The sequence below is a fragment of the Pleurodeles waltl genome, chromosome 1_2 (assembly GCF_031143425.1).
Source record: "Pleurodeles waltl isolate 20211129_DDA chromosome 1_2, aPleWal1.hap1.20221129, whole genome shotgun sequence".
In the NCBI taxonomy this organism is placed as follows: domain Eukaryota; kingdom Metazoa; phylum Chordata; class Amphibia; order Caudata; family Salamandridae; genus Pleurodeles; species Pleurodeles waltl.
Window position 1 is genome coordinate 889,314,363 of NC_090437.1, and position 21,787 is coordinate 889,336,149.

Genomic DNA, 21,787 nt, shown 5'->3' on the forward strand with positions numbered 1-21,787 from the left:
AACGCCATCTCCTCCTGCTTCAACACCCTCTGCATGCTCCGAAAGATCTACAAATGGATACCCACCGAAACCAGAAGAACAGTCACCCAAGCCCTCTTAAGTAGCAAACTGGACTACGACAATGCCCTCTATGTAGCAACCACGGGCAAACTCCAGAAGAGGCTGCACGCATCCAGTACACCTCCGCACGCCTCATCCTGGACATCCCCCGCCACTGCCACATCACAGACCACCTGAAAAACCTGAACAGGCTCCCAGTCAACAAGAGAATCACCTTCAAACTTCTCACCCATGCTCGCAAAGCACTGCACAACACCGGACCAGAATACTTCAACAGATAACTCTCCTCCTACACCCCGACCCGGCATCTCCCCTCTGCCGACCTCGCCCTTGCAACCGTCCCACGCGTCCGAAGAACTACAACCGGCGGTAGATCATTCTCGCACCTCGCCACCAAAATGTGAAACACTCTTCTCACCCACGTGCGCCAGACCAAAGACCTCCTTACCTTCAGGAAACTTCTCAAGACCTGTCTGTTCGAGCAGTACCAGCACCTCCACCCTCCTCTTCTCAGCGCCTTGAGACCCTCACGGATGAGTACTGTGCTTTACAAATTCCTGATTGATTGAACAGAAATACAGGCAGTTTCAAGGCCAACCATAAGACCGTGCATTTACAATGGCAATCAGGGAGGCAGGGTATCAAGCCACTCTGCTGTACTCACCAAAAGAAGATACATAAGCAAAGAGGTCCTCTCCTCAGGGAAGCCCACCAGTGAGTACAACAACCCGCCTCACCCCCCGCCTGAACAGCCAGGTATGGGGCTGTCGGACTTTTCAGTGACGTTGGAGGCAGGCTATCCCCCGATCCACCTGTTGGCTAGGCTCTAGCGGTTCAGCTCCTTTTGTCCCGAGTCCCCTGTTGCAAAAGACCCTTTTTAGCTGCTCTTCTTCCCCATTCTGTCTCACGCCACAGAATCTTAGTGTCCCGTTTTTTCTGTACATGGCTCTGGTGATATACTGACCTTGTAGAAGATCTCCTGCTGCAAGTGTTTCAGTTTTAGCTGCACATGAACCTGGTGATCTGCTCTTCCTACACATGGATATGATAACCTGCTGACATACCACATATCCTGTTTTACAGACCTTGAATTTCTGTTTCCCTCAAGACCATAGTAACAGGGCTTTCTTACATTTGATCCCATGCTTCACAACATCCAGGTGACCTCCCCTTTTTGGTCATAATCTCTTGTTGGACAGGTTCCTGTTGTACTGCCGCCCACAACCTTCAACTATATAAGGCCACTGTGACTTGCTCTATTTTCACATTGCCCTCACATCATAATCCACTTTTTCAGGATCCCTTGCTGCACAGGGCCCTGGATGCCTACTGTTCCTGCACTTGATCTCGTGTTGCAGAGGCACTTTTGGCCTACTCTTGGTGTACATAAAGCTAGGGACCACATTCATTTACATGTGGTCCTGGTGACTTTCTTGTGTTGCACCAGAACTTTTCCTGCACACATCCCTGGAGACTTGTTTTTTCCAGTATGTTCCCGTACATACCCCGAGTAATATTGACATTTTGTATATTATCTGTTGGACAGAGGCCTTATGACCTGTTCAAGATTCACATGGCCCTGGAGATCTGCTCCTCATTCACATGAAGTTCTGCTGGCCAGACCTGGCGAACTGCTACATGATCTACTGCTGCACAAGCCCCACTGAACTACTCAACTTGCAGTTCATTGTCTGTTGCACAGGGCACTGGTGACTAGTTCTACGTGGATAGGATCCTCTACTGCACATTTCCCTGGTGACCTGTCCCTTTCGGACGTGTGTACTCGCTTTTGTATGCACATTTGGACACTTTCATTTACAATGGGTCCATTCATTTTAAGCACAGCCACTGCCATTTAGTGATATGTGTTACATTATGCTGATGCACCTTACATTATACATTAGGTCTAATTTATGCAGATGCTTTATGCTGACTATTTTACTGATGCTCCTTGCCTTATGCATTCACTCTGTGGAACCACTGACACTACTAGGCCCGTAGATGCATGCTCAATATGGGGCAATTTACACTATTTAGTACGAATGAATGACTGATTGAATGCATTAATTAATGATTTAATGAATACACGATTTGAAGAGCACACAGTTTTTCAGGAACAAGTTGTCCTGGTGCTAAGAAGAGGAGACACGAAAGGAGAGGGAAAGTATGGAGCAGAAGGAGTTCAGTAGAGTTATTGATATATGTATTCTTGGTGTACCTGACAACCGTTACCTGAACAACTGATTCCTGTGCTTTGTGGTGTCACTGATCCCTGTTACAGGGCCCACTGATGAATGGATTGTGTGTGGAGACTATTTCTAGGGCTATTGATGCATGCACTCTCTCGAGTTATGATGACCCTTATTAGGGTCTTTCATGCGTGCACTGTCTGGGGTCACTGGCTCCTATTTAGGCCATTTGGTGCATGTCGTCTGTGGGACCACTGATGTGTGTTTCTTTGCAGTGTTTGCAACAACATATCTTAAAATAAGCCAGATCTGTTGGTTGTGCCAATGGTTGTTTTAATATTCATTAACAAAGCTAATAGCTCTCACCAAGCTGTCATCTTGTTTGTTAAGCATTGATAAAAAAAAAGAAAAAATCAAAATAGTGAAGGAAAAGCAAATATATCTTAAAGTATATCGGAAAAGACCATGCATGCAATATGTTTCAGGTTTATTTTTCACCTACTTTTCACACAAGAATCTCTGAGCAGAATTTATAATGCCTGTGGCATATGAACTAGCTTGAAAATAACACAGATGACTAGTTGCCAGTACTCAAAAGAACATAACAGCCCTGAAAAAGGAAGTGTCAGAATTGAAAGGAAAATGCTTGTTAATGCCTAAATAAGGTAGGAAGCACATGAACCTATTATTCACATCTGTTTTAGATAATTTTGAAACATATCTGCCTGAAACCATGCAGTCATCATCTAATCCTTTAAAAAAAAAAAATCAGTACATAGGCACTGCATTCACTGGTGTGATTCAGTAATACATATATGAAGTTACCCCGGGTGTGTGTTGAAAGAGAGGATGTTCATTGGTTATAAAAGATCACTTTCAAATCAGTTGTCATACTTGTACTCATTTTTCTATGTTGTTTCATTTAAGATCTGGATTGGGAAGTTACTATGGTACGATTGGTGGCCCAGTGCCAGCTTTTAGTGCAGAATCCAAATCTAGAGATGCCTATAAAGCACCAGGAAAAAACTTCTACACAAACCCACCGAAGCATGGCACAGGATACGGGTGAGAGTATAAGCAGTGTTTAATGAGGTGCTCACATCCTTTTATAGCCAGGCAAATGCATTTAACCCAGATTGACATTATTACTATCCTCTAAACAGGTATCCTGGTCTCACCATTGGGAAGCAGTATGAACATAGCTCAGACAACTATGATATATCAACAGAAATGAACAAGGTAAATCAGTTATATTGCATTGCAGCATTTATTTAGCATTTATTTACCCCTATATAGGGCACAGAAGTGTTTGTCTACAGGAGCATCAAGATACTCCAGGTAGGACGTCTGGCAGAAAGGTTGTTGTCTTTGTTTTGTGATTCTGTGTGGGAAGTGCATTCATGTCGTCTCTGATGACCACCAGGTGTGGTTGTTGTGTGCTGGGATTAGCAGTGTGGTGGATGATGAGATGTGAGAGATAAATGTCCTATTTATGGTTTTCAGTAAACTGGCAGCTTTGAACAGCTCTACCGGTACCTTTGTGATGTTTTTTATGATCATCGTCTGTTTTGCTTTCACTAATGACCGAGCTGACAACAATCTCTGGAATGCACTTCTTAGTTTAAAGAAGACATTTAATATTACTCCACCATGAGGTTCCTGAGAGAGGAGATTAGTAGGTTGGAGGCACACATTTAAAAGTAGTCACAGCAATGAAAAGAAAATATATCAAAGAGATTCTCAACTGCAATGTACACAGCATATATATGTTATTATATTATAGCATAGCTGTCAAGCAAAGAATAAAAGTCAAAATTCATCACCGTAGGGCCTATCACTGCTCGTCATCTTTCTCATGCCAGCAAGTTGATGACCCTTGTTCAACTGCGAGAAAGAGATTTTCCACCCTCACGGGACAGGTCAGGCAGTTGATCTCCACTCCTGACTGAAGTCTCGGAAAATTCCCCCTCACTGCTGCCCAGGGACACCTTTTATAATATTCAAAACATGCTGGCTACTGTAGGTCAGAGTTGGAAGAAATACAGTCGAAAGTTGGCCAAATTTTGAAGGCTGTCTCTCCCAAGGCCGAAAAACACAAAATATGCGATTCCTTATCATGCTATCGTGTTCAGAAAATACAAAAACACAAGCTTAGTTTACCTTGTGGAAAAACACAGCTCATCTGCAATGTCTCAACTGCAATGTATAACGCCACGATATAACGAATAGGCGTCTAGACTGAATACAAAATGTAATGTCCAACGCCACGATAAAGCCAATAGGCAGCTAAACTGAAAGCAAAATTTATTGTGCTACTGGTGAACATTGAACAACTAATATGCACAGTGGTGGAACACAAAGTCAGTGGTCAAACATAATTATTTTCACTATATCGCCTGCCTAGCTTGTTACTGCACTGGGTTGGTCCAACCTGAAATTTTGTTTATAGTTTTGGTCCTGAGCTAGCATGGTTGAAGAGATCAGTTGGGATGGGCTTTGTTACTATCATCCCACAGCTGGGAGCCGTTGTGGGATGTAAAGAAGCAGTCATAGTGTATAGTTATTTGGGATCTGCAATGGTGCACTAGTTTAGAGTCCTTTGATTGATCAGACATCAGAATATCTCACAACATAAAAATATGGGGAACTTGATGGACAGGCCGGTCGGGCCTATTCAACTGGTGATCAGATCACTGCTGTAGTGGTCTAATTTAGGTATGAGGTGTGGTTGTGGTAGCTGTGTTCTGTGGGAGAGGGATTTCACCTTACGTAATAATGGTAAGACTCGGGTAATGAGTTCATTTGAGTGAAGGCAGAGAAGAAGTCTTGCAGCTGCATTTTGGATGAGTTGTATTTTCCGTATAATTAATTTGGATACACCAAGGTAAATGCTGTTCCATACCCAGGCTTGGAGATTGCGAGTTTCTGTTGGTATCCAAGGTATGGGAAGATGTGACATAGTATTTTCACTGTACAGAAGGCACTCTTTTTTGACGTTGTTAACATGGTATAAAGGATAGGTCTGAATTCATGGGTACCACTAGGTTATGACTTTGCTTGATGTTGGATGGGCCTTGAAATCCTTAGGCCATATGACATTTTGCCATTATTCACAGATCACAATCTCTGTCTTTGCAGCTTTATACGGTTATTTATTATTTATGTGTTTAAAGTGCAAACACATTCATCAAGTTTTGAGTTGTAGAGGTGTTCTGGGTCATTCATTTTTACAATGAGTTGCTTCTCATCTTTATAGTTGCATGAGGTGCGGTTGAATGATTTAAGCAGATTTGATAAGTGAGTTAGGAAAATGTTGAATAATAGAGGGGATATGATGATCCTTTCAGGGAGGCCACAAGGTTGGGGGTGAAGACCTGATGTGAAAGGTGTTAGTGTTAGGTGAACTACACTTTGTCTGTCTGAGAATTTTTACATACTCCGAGTTGATGGAGTCTTTCTAGTAGTGCTTGGTGGTGGACCGTGTCAAGTGCAGCCAATACATCTAGTAGCAATAGGATGGACATGCTGTGCTTATCCACTGTGATTTGTGGATCATCCCAAATTGAGAAAATGGCTGACTTTGTGTGTGGGTCTGACATTTTCATTATATTCCATAGAATGTGAAAGCTAGATAAATACTGCTCTTTCAAATATTTCTCCTAAGAATGGTCCATTTGATATAGGCCTGATTATTGCTGGGTTGGATGGGTCAAAGTTTTTAGGTCAAATGCGCAAGCGTTTTGACTTGTAAGTATTGTGGGCTTTTAACCATGCCTACCTTGCGCCCATCACTTTAATCGTTCGTAGGCTTGCCTTTCAAAAATCACTTGATGTCATTGGTAAATGCTTTACGTTTGTCCCGCCTTGGGGCAGTTTGGTTACCGCCTTGGACACATGGGTACTCTGACTGCTTTGTACACATTCTTTACAGCAGGCACATCAACGCTATTCGCCACCTTATGATGACTCCAAGCTTCCACTAGACAAAAGTACGATCTCTCTTCAGAAAGAACATAAGCACCTGAGTTATTTTGAAATTTTTACATTACATGCACTTTGTGATTTGCTCAGTACACGTTTTTTGCAGCAGGCACATTAACCCTGTGCGCTACCTTATGATGACTCCAAGCTTCCACTAGACAAAAGTAGGTTCTCTTGACCTCCATGGCGTTCAGAGCGCAAACTCGATCAGCGGTATTGTTTTTACATTATATGCACTCTGATCTGCCTAGTACACGTTCTTTGCAGCAGGTATATTAACCCTGTGCGCTACCTTATGATGAGTCCAAGCTTCCACTAGACAAAAGTACATTCTCTTGGCTGCCATGGTGCTCACAGCACGAACTTGATTGGCGGTATCGTTTTTATATTATATGCACTCTGATCTACTCAGTACATGTTCTTTGCAGCAGCCATAATAACCCCTTGCGCTACGTTATGATAACTCCAAGCTTTCACTAGACAAAAGATTGTTGTCTGTCCAGAAAGAACATAAATATGCAGTTATTTTGACATTTTTACATTACATGCACTTTGTGATTTGCTTAGTACACGTTCTTTGCAGCAGGCACATTAACCCTGTGTGCTACTTTATGATGACTCCAAGCTTCTACTAGACAAAAGTATGTTCTCTCTGCAGAAAGAACATAAATCACCAGTTATTTCAAGCTTCCAATAGACTGAAGTATGTTCTTTTGGCTACCATGGCGCTCAAAGCTCGAACTCGATTGGCGGTATTGTTTTTACATTATAAGCAATCTGATCTGCTTAGTACACGTTCTTTGCAGCAGGTATATTAACCCTCTGCGGTACCTTATGATGACTCCAAGCTTCCACTAGACCAAAGTACTTTCTCCCTCCAGAAAGAACATTAATCGCCAGAGTTATTTTGTCATTTTTACATTATATGCACTCTAATCTGCTTAGTACACCTTCTTTGCAACACACACATTCATTCTGAGACGTATAGTTTTAATTTTAGAACATGATACAACCTGGAAACCGCCTTTAAGTAGTATTCATAGAGTTGTCCAGCTCCCTAGTTCGATGTGTGATTCGCTCATTTTGTTTATGTTTCAGCTTTGCATTCTGGGACTTGAAGTTTTATTTTTATGATGTGATACAAGCTGTGAATACAAAGCACAAACCGGACTAGATGATCTACAGACGTTTGAGTCTATGGAACTTCAGCTGTGTATGTGTGTATTTATAAAACTAACCTTGAGGAGGGCTTACAGTTGATTATGCTGTACAGTGGTCAATATTTTATAACTAATATTTCAGTTTAATACTGACTGAGGATCATTAATATCATGTGAGGTGTCTCTCCTCAAGCGTGTGAAAAATCATGGGCATTTTGTTTGACTCCCCTGACTGCAGTAATGGGACAGTGATCTGGTAAGGATGCATTCTTGGAGTACAATAATTCATTCATTGCCCCGCAGGCAATGTCGCCTGTACCAATTGCCAACTAAATATGTTGTGCACATGAGAGTAGTTTGTGTTTTAAGGGCCTTGTTTAAAAAAATATTCCAGTAGGCCTAGTAGCCCCTTAGTTATATGCTGGGCCACTGGAATTATGTGGCAGAAAGTATCATAAAATCTGGCAGGGTTGTTCAATTAATGTAGCAACAAAGTCCAGTTATGCATTTACAATGGCAATACCTCCAATTCAAGTAAATGCGAGACCTATTGCATTGCAAATGCTGGTTTCTTTTTGGGGTGTGGACTAATGTAGAAGGTTTTCAACTGGGTGGGAATTAACCTAGTTCCAGAAACTTGTTGAGCAAACATCTAGCTACCTCACCTGACAGGCTGTGTGAAGGATATATTTAAAGATATTCAGAGGTGTCAGGTCTGAAGGTAGTGCTGATGGTCTGCGTAGAGAATATCTGTTCCTGAGAGGGCTTTAAAAGTATGTTTGATGGAAGATTGCTTTTGTCTCTATATTTGTTGGGTCATGTGTTGCCAGTGTTCTCTATAAAGTAATTTCCTATCTTTTTATTTTTTAGATCAATTCAATGGATATTTTATCACAGGACTCTTGCCATTCTGGTATTTCTGTATTTTGGCACTCTGTGTTGCAGAATTTTTCTAAAATCATGTGGAGTTCTTTAAAAGGGCAGTTGACTTCAGTTATTCATGTGGAGCAGTGTTGCCTATTGGTGTTTCTTATGGCCTTTCTATTGGCACAGTTATGGTAGGATAGAGTGCTTTCGTCTATTTCATCTCTTGATTTTCTCCACTCGTGTTTGAGTATATTGATCTGTGCTTTCATTGTTTTGATGTTGTGATTAATCCATGTGGTGTTCTTTTTGTGGTCAACCCTGGGTGTTGTCTTTATTGGTAACTGTTTGTCCGGTGCAATGGAGATGTACTTGTAGAAAGTGTGTATGTCTTTTGGTCCACTGTTGATTGGGGTTCTTTCAAGTTGGGAACTGAGTTTTTGGATGTCTAGTTTTTCCATTGTCTGCAAGAGGGTTTGTTGTTGTTCTTTTTTGGTATCTTTGAAGTGTTGTCATTGATGCATGTGTTGATCTTGAAGATGATGATATTCTGCTCCAGCTGAGTTGTCTGTAATTGTGGCTTGTCCAAAGGGTACACATATGATGTCTACAGTGTGTCCTGTGGGGTGAGCGGGGCCAGAAACAATTTGTTGGAGCTTGAAGTCTTCATTGTTGTTTGTGATAACTGTTGCTGTGTTTAGCTTATTCTTATCAAACCTTCTTATCATGTGTTTGTGTCTGTTACAATGTACACATTTGGGAGGTGCAGATGGGTCTTGGGCACTGTATATACAGGGAGTGCAGAATTATTAGGCAAATGAGTATTTTGACCACATCATCCTCTTTATGCATGTTGTCTTACTCCAAGCTGTATAGGCTCAAAAGCCTACTACCAATTAAGCATATTAGGTGATGTGCATCTCTGTAATGAGAAGGGGTGTGGTCTAATGACATCAACACCCTATATCAGGTGTGCATAATTATTAGGCAACTTACTTTCCTTTGGCAAAATGGGTCAAAAGAAGGACTTGACAGGCTCAGAAAAATAGTGAGATATCTTGCAGAGGGATGCAGCACTCTTAAAATTGCAAAGCTTCTGAAGCATGATCATCGAACAATCAAGCGTTTCATTCAAAATAGTCAACAGGGTCGCAAGAAGCGTGTGGAAAAACCAAGGCGCAAAATAACTGCCCATGAACTGAGAAAAGTCAAGCGTGCAGCTGCCACGATGCCACTTGCCACCAGTTTGGCCATATTTCAGAGCTGCAACATCACTGGAGTGCCCAAAAGCACAAGGTGTGCAATACTCAGAGACATGGCCAAGGTAAGAAAGGCTGAAAGACGACCACCACTGAACAAGACACACAAGCTGAAACGTCAAGACTGGGCCAAGAAATATCTCAAGACTGATTTTTCTAAGGTTTTATGGACTGATGAAATGAGAGTGAGTCTTGATGGGCCAGATGGATGGGCCCGTGGCTGGATTGGTAAAGGGCAGAGAGCTCCAGTCCCACTCAGACGCCAGCAAGGTGGAGGTGGAGTACTGGTTTGGGCTGGTATCATCAAAGATGAGTTTGTGGGGCCTTTTCGGGTTGAGGATGGAGTCAAGCTCAACTCCCAGTCCTACTGCCAGTTCCTGGAAGACACCTTCTTCAAGCAGTGGTACAGGAAGAAGTCTGCATCCTTCAAGAAAAACATGATTTTCATGCAGGACAATGCTCCATCACACGCGTCCAAGTACTCCACAGCGTGGCTGGCAAGAAAGGGTATAAAAGAAGGAAATCTAATGACATGGCCTCCTTGTTCACCTGATCTGAACCCCATTGAGAACCTGTGGTCCATCATCAAATGTGAGATTTACAAGGAGGGAAAACAGTACACCTCTCTGAACAGTGTCTGGGAGGCTGTGGTTGCTGCTGCACGCAATGTTGATGGTGAACAGATCAAAACACTGACAGAATCCATGGATGGCAGGCTTTTGAGTGTCCTTGCAAAGAAAGGTGGCTATATTGGTCACTGATTTGTTTTTGTTTTGTTTTTGAATGTCAGAAATGTATATTTGTGAATGTTGAGATGTTATATTGGTTTCACTGGTAATAATAAATAATTGAAATGGGTATATATTTGTTTTTTGTTAAGTTGCCTAATAATTATGCACAGTAATAGTCACCTGCACACACAGATATCCCCCTAACATAGCTAAAACTAAAAACAAACTAAAAACTACTTCCAAAAATATTCAGCTTTGATATTAATGAGTTTTTTGGGTTCATTGAGAACATGGTTGTTGTTCAATAATAAAATTAATCCTCAAAAATACAACTTGCCTAATAATTCTGCACTCCCTGTAGTCATCTTTAAAGTTTGCATTGCTGGCTGATGGTTTATAGATTAAAAGAAAAGGAACATTATAGTTGAAGTCGAGTGACATCTTATTATCAAGGACTCTCATCTGTCCATGGTGTGGTTTTTAATTTGTGTAATTTTTTGTGATTCGTTTTATGGATGCCAGCCAGGCCTCCTCCAATTTTGCCAATGCTGTTTTTGTTGATGATGCAGAACTCTGATCTGGTGGCTTAGGGGCATGTTTTGTTTCTTTCCTCTTTGTGTGAATGTACTTTGAGGTGGCTGTGTGATGTAGTGTGAGAGAAGGAACAGGTGTATAGGAGGTTTTGGCTTGGGGTGGAGGTGGAAATGAGGTTGTTTGAGTAGAGGATTCAGAAGTTCTAGGTGTTTGTGTGTGGGGGGCATTTATTGGAGGGTAGTGGTATTGGTATTGTAAGAAAAGGATAGAATTTCATTATCCTGACTCTCCCTTTCTCCTCCCAGTACTTATTGAAGAGGATACTTTTTAAGACAGGCACCCTCTGTAAAGCAATTAGGACCTCAATCAAAATTTAGGAATTTCACCCATGCCCCTTGCCTAGGCTATGTCACCATGAGAGCTCCAAAGTGAAGGCTTAACTTCAAAGTTTCCTGCTAGTAAGTAGGACTGTATAAAAGATTGTAGACAAACCCTCTCTATGCACCAGGAACACAAGTAACCAACTTCGCGTTCCACCTAGTTCGATCTCACAAGTGAGGTATAGTTTGAGTCCTGTGGCACAGTGAGCATGCAACCCACGTCTGGGGTTGCTTGTGTTCCTGTCTGGAGGGAACCAGGTCTGTCCGTTCAGGTTGCACTGTTAGTGCAGGGCCTAAACTGATTTGCATATGGTTGGCTCCGTCTAGAGATATATAGTGGGTGCAAAACGATGGACTGGGATGCGGCCTGAGCGATCACCAGCAAATGATATAAATTCAAGCTTTCTTTCCATCATCTTATTTATTTGCTGCAGTGGACAGCTTAAGGATCTGATCATTGTTTACCAACCCATGCTGAAGCCCCTGTTTATGCAGTGGTCAGAATTCTTTGTAAGTACCTGGTGTGTTAAATAACTCACCCTCAGTAACATTAAATTTTAGTAAATCAAATCTGCTTTAAGTTAACATGGTAAAAGTGTATAATATTTGGTACTGTACCATGTCAATTTTAGTGTGCGAAGCACCAAAATCTTCATGTTGTTCCCTAAAAATGTGCAATAGATGTTACTTATTGCACTCAATAAATAACACACCCTAGGGTGTCATTATTTCTCAGGTGCAATAAATAGCACCCATGCTCAGAATTAGGGTCTGTGAGCAACAGGTATGTCTAGACGTGGGACCCATATTTACTGTGCCACAGGTCTCAAGCTATTCATCACTGATGAGGCCTGGGGTTGCTTGTGTTGCCGTCAACAAATGACCTCATCTGACTGTACTGTTCCTATTGGTGCAGGACCAAGACTGATTTGCATATGGCTGATCTCTGTCTAAAGTGACAAAGTGGGCAAAAACGAATAGACTAGCATGTGGTCGCAAGCAATCGCCAGTGACTAGGAATAATTTAAATGTCTATTCCATCACATTGTTTTTGTAGCAGGTGATACCCTAATTTTGACGGGCATGCCCAGACATGCGTCCCGTGGTAATTGTGCCACAGGGCACAAGCTACACCTCACAGATGAGGCATTCAAGTAGCCAAACCTGGTCTGGGAGTTGTTTGTGTTTCTGTCTGTAGGGACCTGGGCTGACAGTTTGGGCTGCTTCTATCATCTTCTTTTTGTTGCAGTATAAAACCCCACTGCCAATAGTATCCACCTAGGGAAGGACTGATGCCTAATGGGAACCAAAAAACCATCACAGAAACTGGACCCAGGGAAACCACAATACACAGCAGCCACTCTGCTCTGCTATCCATCTACCCACCAAAAACACTGTGGACAATGATTTTTAGAGCAATTATACTGTAGCATAAGGAAGGACATGTATTAATAAGAATCTCATTTGCTCAGTTAATGAGTTACAATCAGTTATCTGTCAAGAGGGAGTGCTAGAGAGACAGACGCTGACATGGCTACACAGTAGAGGGGCTCGGAGGTCGGAAACTGAATCCAGCATAATAAGTCTTCATTAGGGATCACATAAATCTGGCAATGCCTAAATAACAATTTTTAATACCAAAGGAAGAATTTGAGGCTGAAAAGGGAGATTAAGTCATCTAGAAAGCATGGATGCAGCGGACCGCAGCCTAGAAGAAGAGGTAGGCATGAGAGACACTACCTTGTGTATCTGACGCTGCCTGAGACTCATTTAGAGAAGCGCCAAACACAGAGAAGCTGCCAGAGGACGGAACAACGGTTCAGTTCAGCTGAGACAACTGTTTGCCTGCAAAAGGGTGAGCTACTCACCACATGATAGTACAGGAGAGAGGAGAAATGTGCAAACATCTGCCCCGAAGAGATCACTGCACCCAGCAATGCCAGCTGGCGATGGAGGGAGCCTCAGGATTCCATTTTCTAAAGAAGGTAAGGAGGCCCACCGGACAGTATGAGCTACTCTGCTCAGCATCTGGCCCCGCATAACATAATATCCATCTCATCTCATGGTGGCCCCTGTGGAGGCAGCATTATCTCCATTACCAGGTTGCAGCTCAGTCTGATAAGAAACACTCTTACAAACACAGCCCTGGCAGCATAAGTCAGAAAGAGACAGAAGGGAGAGGCCATTGTTCTTTCAAGTACCTACTCACAGATCTGCTTGTGCCTCTCCCAGGGTATACAGTGGAGGGGTTACTGGATCTGAAATGCTGGCAAGAGAATGGTGTCCATTTAGCAGTTTATAACAAGACTAGTCTCTAGTGAAGGCCTTGGATGCAAACCAACTAGCCCTTATCTGGCACTTTTGCAGATACATACAAGCACTCTCTTGGAGACCACTTGTTTCCAAACCCCACAATCCTAGAAAAAGGCAGCGTGGAATAGGTACACTTGCTTTATCAAAGATGGGGTGTGCGATGAAAGGCAAATAAAATGCGAGCGGGCACAAGTGGACTGCCCAGCTAGAGTTCTGAACATTGCAATGAGAAAATCTGATAACAAGCGAACATGGCTGATATTTGAGACAAGACATACAGCCAAAATGGTGGAACAAGAGCCACCAGCAGACAACATGAGTGCGACATGACCCCAGGGGGAAGACTAAACGCCTGACTTGAAATCTCTGTTTACAATGCAGCAAAGCCTCTTCTCCAGCCCTAAGAAATTGGGTGCCACTCATGGTTACAAAAATCGAAAAACAAGACCAGTGATTAACTACAGCATCTGAAGGCAGTGAGTGAACCGTGCTAGTCAAGGGATAATGTATCATTTTAATGATGTTCGTATTAGCTCTTTGTTTGATAGACCAAGCTAAATACTTGCCAGAGAACTCACTTTCCTCAAATGTCTTCTGAAGATATGAAGTATGATTTATATTTCTTCAGCTGTAAAGAATGTCTGCCTGTTCAACTTAGCTGGCGCTAAGGATGTCTGTGTGGTCTTATCAGGGGCCTGCGCGTGTGCTTTCAAAGCTTCCTCCCATCAAGTTTGGAGATTAGCATGCTGAATCTTTTCTGCCTTCCTACGATCCTCCAAATAAAAGATAACCTGACCTCTAAAATATGCTTTTAAGGCTTCCCATACATTAAAATCGAAGGAGGAACCTGAATTAAGGCTCAAGAATTCCGCTAAACTATGCCTAATCTGCTCAACCCAGTGATCTTCTATTAGCAGTGTTATATTAAAACTCTATTGTGGTCTTTGCGACTTTACTGCTGCTATTTCAATGTTTATGCAGGTTAGAGAATGGTCAGAAAAAGCGTTTGCTAAATTAGCATCCGTGAGGCTGTACCGTTACGTGTAGAATAACACGTATATTGATGGACCACTGTATATTCAGCCCGCCAGGGATCAATTAGGGTGAAGTCCTGAATTAAAGCTTGAAAAACGCCTTACTGGATTTGGGTTTAATTTGCTTTTTATTCATACCAGGTGTACCAAGGACCCTATCTTGAATTACATTAAAATCTCCCCCTAATATCAAATGCTCCTGCGCCTGTTGAATAAGGAATAAAGATCTTAAAGGGCCAAAGGTACATCCTCAATAGATCAATAATAACTCACAAATTTATAAACTTGATTATTACTTTTAGCTTGCACTCAAATCCATCTTGCCCCCGGGTCGCATACTACTCCCAAAATTTCAAACTGAGCTATGTGCGTAAATAGAACTGCTACCCCACAATGGGAGGCCTGGGATGAAGCAAAATATGAATACTGAATATAAGCCGGCATACTGGGCTGGAGGCCTTTATCCTTCAAGTGTGCCTCCTGTAAAAATATCACGCACGCATCTAGGGACCTAAGCCAAGATAAAATACCCTGACACTTTAGTCTGTTTTTCAAGCCATTCACACTGTAAGATACAATTTTCAGTTCATCACTAGGCAACATTTCCTTAATAATCTGTTCCAAGTTGCCTGCTGCATTTTCTTTTCTGTCTTTCTCTCCCTCCAACTACCGACGATCCCATCACGTGTTCCCTTGACCTTCTCCCTGATCCTGACAGACTCAGCCCTACGCCCGTGATCCCTTTTCCTCCCCGCCTCTGCCCCCACCTCTCTCCCTTCCTCCACGAGTTTGCCAACTCGGAAATCCAACCCATCATAGACCTCCTCACTGGCATAACCCTCTCCACCTACCCTCTACCCTTCCCCTTAAAGCAGTGCCTTGACATGGCACTGATAAACCACCTAGAGCGATCAAGGGTATATTTGTGTGCACCTATACTCTAAACTGTGCATAAATTAAGCTATTACAGGCTGTGGTTACTGTCTGCCCCCATTCTTCTTCCTGCCGTCGTCCCCCACCCTTGGACTGCTGAATGGTAGGTAAAAAGATTCTTGCTTGTTCCACATTGTAGAAAATATGCAAATCTTCCATAAAAAGTACTTTTATGCTGCACGATACAGGTCCTGGTGCCACCGTTTTGTGAATCATTAATCAGTCATCTGAATTTGTGCCGTCGTCAGTCTGACATGGTAGACATATCCGAAAATAGTTTAAAGCTAAAGTCTCCTAGAATCTGGTAGAGTTTAGCTTGAATGACCTTGGAGAGAATATGATCTTTGACCCGATAGTCTCCAAAATTGATCAATATCGTCCATGGATACTTTGCGCTTGATGACTGGACTGCAGGGACTCTGTTGGCCTGCGTGACTGTAAGATCTAGTTTTTGAGCTGCCGCTTCTGGATACACATGTTTATATATAAGATCTGATTAACTTTGCCATGGTCTGCCCATTCTCATGACCCTCGGGGACACCCGTAAACCGTAAACTTGAGTGCCCTGACCTATTCTCGACATCGTCGACTATGATCTGCAAGTCGGCAAGCACTGCTTGAAGCTTGCCAATTGAAGTGGCCAGCTGCATACCCCCATCTTCCAGATCTGACACACGCTGCTCTACCTCAGTGATACACATGTTAAGTTGCTGTAAATTATTGTTAATAATGTTTAGCTGTGTTTCTGCAACGATTTTCTTTCTCCTGCAAGATTTTCAGCATTTTGAGCTCACCTAAGATCTCGTGAAGAAGCTTTTCGGTTTTAGGGGCACACCTCTCCTCTGCCACCATTCTTTCTTCTGCATGTGTAAAAAGGAATGTCCGGATGCAGCTGGTGAAGAATTTGCTGTGTTTGGGCTACTATGCTGAGCCTCCCCTTAACCAAATGATAGTGCAGTTGATGCTGCATTGGAAACGTTCAGACTGACTGGTTCGCCTTGTGCATCATTCAGCCATTTTGCAATGGTAGGTATTGAGTTGCGCCTGGTTATATATTCTTCTTTCTTTGGGCAAGATCTATTGCCTTTGAGAGCTCCTTAGAGCCAGCCAGAAAGAACAATGGGTATGTTTGACATTGTGTTACCCCTGAGGACCAATCAAAGAGAGTTTTCCCTCCAGCACTTTGTATTCTGCCACCATTGCCAGAAACAGGGACTACATTTTCTTGCTGTGTACTATACGTAGGATCTTCTCTTTCCTCCATGGGGCTTGCAAGAGCTGCTGTGCTAGTGTTATTTCTCCCGCCAATAGTCAGTCCCTTTTCCTTCTCTGTCTTGGTGATAGGGGGACATATTAAGCAGCTGCAGAGACTTCCATCATTTCAGTCGCTGCCGACATGGAATCTGCTTGTATTGAAGCTGCCACTGAGCTCAGCGACAAATCCTTGCCCAGTGAGTTGTGGTGGCGTTGTTTCAGACTGCGGGCGGGCTTAACCGGGGCAGCTACTTCAAACGGGGAATCACACATAATCTGCTTTATCGCACTACTGGCTGTGTCAAGTATTTTGGGGATATTATCTGGAGGTCACAAGCCGCACCTGTGACGGCACCCCCTGCTTCTGTGGCAGCCCCAAGTATCATCTCCCTCTTCCCCCACCCTCCACTGTGAGAAGCCTATTGCTGCTCGCTAGGGTACTAATGGAAGCATCCAGGATTCCACTCAGTAGTGCTTGTTCCTCTTGTTCTTCTGCCAGAGTAAGGCTTCGCCTGCTTTCTTTCCCTTCTCTCCCCCACTGCTTTCCCACTCCCATATGTGAGTCTTAAAGCAACTTGTCTTCCTTATTTTCCAGCCGCTGTTCATCTATTGTCAACATATTACTTGTCAGTGAAGGGCCCTTGTTAATCTGTTCCCACTGGTTTGGGGTTGACCATTACATTTATAGGCATTCAGAAAAAGATGGTAGCCACACTCACCACCGATGTTTAGTAGTACATAATTCCTTACTCTGCCCAAATTATAGCATCAGCTCTTCCTAAATCTGGTTTTGATCACTCTACCGCAGTCTGCTTCCTCAACCTCCGCCTGAATCCTCCTTAATGGCAGCAGTTCTGGATCGTCTGAACAAACAGGCCGGTGAGGGGAAGGCTGATGGGGTTGGGGGGAGAGCCGCTCACCAAAGACCATCCAAGCACATCCGAGTAGTGGCTTCTGCGTTTCCGTCTCGTCATGGCAACCAGCTCAAAACTGCAACCTGCCGCCGTCCTAGTCACTCTTTAATCCAGGCAGACAGCGTCTCCATGGCACTCTTCCAGGAGCGTGCACCATCGGCAATACCCCTGGGATGCCGTCAGCGATTCTACCGTGGAGCATGACGGGAGCTCCTACGTGGTCCTGCTACATTTTATTGCTCACAAGACTGATGCAGATTGGAGCTCCTGCTGTGCACAGACAGGAGCACTGACCTCTGCACAACATACGCTTTAAATTTTAGCACCAACTATATCGCACACCTGCTATTCTCAAAGATGTGGACTTCAACAAGTTGCAAAATGTATTAGACGTCCAGAGTTCCTGGCGAATTTCTTCCTTTTAGCATGGGTATGACCCGAGATGTATAACTTCTGGCATAAAATACTTAGCACACTATCAGAAATAGTAAGCCATGCAATGGAGGTGTCTCCTCTTACATGTTTGTTAGTCCTGGTGAAAGACAGACCATTGAATGACAGCGGGTGGAGCCATCATGCTCCTCGTGATGAAAAGAGGTGTAACAATATTCTAAAGTAGAGGCAAGAACCCCACTCAGGAACATTGGTTGAAAGATCTAGCAGTTTGCAACAAACAACTTGAAATATATGCCGAGGAACGTTCGATAACATTGCACCCGATGGAAGTATGAGTGCCACAGAAAAAGTACCTGTTAAAGAAATAATATGAAACTGATTTATGAATAGAAATGCATATCTGGAGGTGCTGGGATATTTGTTTTTCTTTGGCATCTAATTATGGTCTATGATGTCAGATCAATGTTGAGGTCGTAAGTGCTATATAAATATTACACTACAATACAGTATTGCTCCTACATTATAGCTAGTTCTAAACATATCTGATCCGATTTGGCGAATATGAAAACAAAGATCTAAAATGTACCACTTTACTGAACCTTTAACAGAATATGAATTTGTGCGCTCTTTAAAGCTGTTTTCAAAAGATGCATCTGCAACTTTTCCTCATGAATCGTAAACTCAATCTTCAGTACTAGATTATACATTTGGTTATTGTTGAATAGTTATATTAATACTTAATATAACATTTAGTTTAATAGCAATATTTATATTTATCTTAATAAACAACTATCTTGTAAGCAACTGCTGACTGGATACATAATAGTCAGGTTTTCAACTGTTCCACAGCACCAAATCGCACTTCTGTCTTCTACAGATGACCGTAGACAATTTCTTGATCAGGGAGGCTTTGGTGCCCTCATTTTATTAGATCTGTTGGTAGCCTTCAATATTGTTTTTCATTTTGTTCTTATTCGTAACCTGTTTCAATTCGGTGTCTGTAAAAATGCTCCTAAATTCAAGAAGAAACATTTGCTTCGTTTTTTATTGCAACTTCTTATTTTCCAAACAAATCAGTAAGTGCGCCTGGACCTGTTTCTGCTGTTTTCTTATATTTAGGAAAATCATTCCTCTTCTTCCCATCCTTGTAGGGAAAACCATTATCTTATTACTTTGATTATGGAAATTTCATATACCTCGGACTACCCAACTTCCTTATTCACATATTAATCCTAAAATATTCATATAAAAAACCTCCAAGAGAGCACTATTGTTAGATAAGAGGCATTTAGCAGGAACTCGTAAGTCACTTCTGTGCAAAATCCTCAGACCAAAAGAGGACAAAAGGATTTGACAATAACTAACAAATGTTGATCAAGAGTTAGAATTGGCTGGGTCATATCTGATTCCTAGGTGGTGGGTAGAGGCATGTGGCCATTGAATCACCTCCTAATGAGCAGGGTGGGAAGATGAACACCATTCTGACTGTGATGGAAGGAGCTGATATTGATCCAATCATCCTACAACTGATGTCACAAAGGCAGTGCTTTTACTTGGCCAGTACTCATTGGTACTAAGTGCCTGTACTTCTGAATTTTCTGCTCTTGAGTACCGGAGCTTCTTTTTGGCCAAAGAGAGTCCTGGTACTCCTGAGGGAGCAAGGCAAGCTCAGTTGAATTAGTATGTAAAGAAATGCCACACAGCTGACAAGGTATCTGTCTCTTTTTGTGAAGCACTCTGATAAGGTAAGGCGCATAGAGGCAAAGTTGTGCCATCTAGGAGTGGCTGGGTGATGTTTGTTAGGCTGCAATGAGACAACAGGGCTTACCACAGTTAAACGTTGCCAAAAAATGTTAAGGAAAATAGCTTGTGCATCTTATATGTAATTGAAGTGTTGTACCATAGAAATCACTCTTCTATTGCTCTGAGCAGTCAAAGGAAATAAAAATAGCTAGAAAATCAAAAGTAGGACCCATGTTAAGGGCCTCTGCTGCCTGTGGATTTGCAGATGCGTCCGTCAACAGTTCTGCTTGGCTTTTTTTTTTTTAAAAGGTGACATGCTTCTTTTTATTTGTGGAGCTTGTTTTCACACCCAGCAAATAACTTTAAAGTATTTTTTCCCTCAATATCTAACTGAACCATGTCCAGCATTGGTTGATGCCTGCTTTAAAATTTGTGATGTGTACATACAATGTCCTGAGTAGGCAGATCTTTAAAGGCTACAAGCTGGCTCAGGGAATGTGGCGCCTGCAGGAGTGAAGGTCGGGCATGATTACAGTCGCAGGCATGGTTGTCAATCTGTTATCTTTTTAAAAAGGAGTTTTAATCAGGCATCCCTTTTAAAGTACCCATCCTGTTGCTTACCGTACCCTAGTAGTTAGGCTACAACCAGAGTCTGTTTAATGGAGTTTACAACTTCCAAGAAAAAGCATCCATTGGCATACTTTTTCATAGGTGCGATGATGATGGTTTTGTAAGAATGAATGGAGTAAATCCAGCACGACACATGGCCATGGATTATAACTGCTTGTTTACAGATGGATATGTACGCACAATACCTTAGGAAAAGTTGGAGAATATCTAATCACTGCTTCCAATGGCATCCTTGAAAAGTGTTCTGGAAAGGTTTGTCCTAGACTTTTTAGCTTAGATATTGACGCCCTATGGACAGAGCCTTAAAGTGTAGATGTTTTAACCCAGGTTCCTTAATATTAGTGATCATATGGTAAAAAATATGGTCAAAATATAGCACTATTAGAAAAACATTTGAGGTAAGGCATGAATCACAGTCACATCTGTTTCAACACTTGGAGTTTTTGATGGCTCTTGCCTCTTTTAGAAAACTCGAACTGTTGTAGTGCTTTAGCTGTCATGAAATTGTACAGCGTTTGAACTATTCTATGTTGAGACACCCAAGACCTATATCAAGACCTATGTTAAACTCTTTTGACTGTTGGGAAACCTCAGTGCTGAAAAAACAGAACATTGGAGGCTTAGTGTTGACTGGTGAAGCAGCAGTGGTTGAACCAAAATCGTAAACAGCTGTAGTATTGTAGTAGATTGATAACTTTAATTTGAGTCACACAAATCCTAAAATATTCACATCTAAATCTACAAACATTGTACATTTATATGCAGAAGCCTTACACCGAACAGCAGATTTTTCACAGATACAAAATAATATCTGTTCATGGTTATTTATAAGATGCAAATGCGGTTTAACTCTTCCACACCATTTACAGCCATTTTGGATTACGTGTAATTGGGTAAATGGTTTGGAAACTTCTTTGCAAATGTTAGCAAATAGCCATAAAGTTACCTTATCAGGGTTTACCTCATTTCCCATGAAATCTCAGCTGCCCTTCTCCTGGGGAGACCCATAATCACACAGTAGTTGTACAAATTAGTTTATTTTGTTTTGCCATACTAGTGCAGTTTGTGTATGTAACTATTACATTGACTGTAATTCTCTGAAGTAGGAAGTTGCATTTATAAGCATAAATTATTTTTTTGCTTTCCTAATGAACCTGACGTACCCAATATTTTTTGTGAATAGGGCCTGATAGTTCTGGATTCTGTCCATCCTAAAAATATGTAGATGGGTGGCAGAAAGACTCCTCCTGATTTGCCATCTAGAAGAATTTGCAAGGCATTAAAAAAAATGTATTTTCAGCTAAAGCTCTGTCACACATGCGTATTTCAGTGAAAAAAAAAAAAAACATGTGATAAAATATGCATTCCCCCAGTTGTCCTGATCACACGAAGGCAAGTAGTTTGTTTAAAAA

General features: G+C 42.1%; 1 protein-coding gene across 1 annotated transcript in view; it reads left to right on the top strand.

The window, feature by feature from the left end:
- The window catches only part of CFAP96 (cilia and flagella associated protein 96), a 195,437-nt gene that overhangs the window by 84,983 nt on the left and 88,667 nt on the right, over positions 1–21,787 (top strand). The window contains exons 4-5 of the mRNA XM_069199730.1: positions 3,177–3,314; positions 3,413–3,488. Of these exons, the coding sequence (XP_069055831.1) occupies positions 3,177–3,314; positions 3,413–3,488 (214 nt within the window). The remainder of the gene's footprint in view (positions 1–3,176; positions 3,315–3,412; positions 3,489–21,787) is intronic.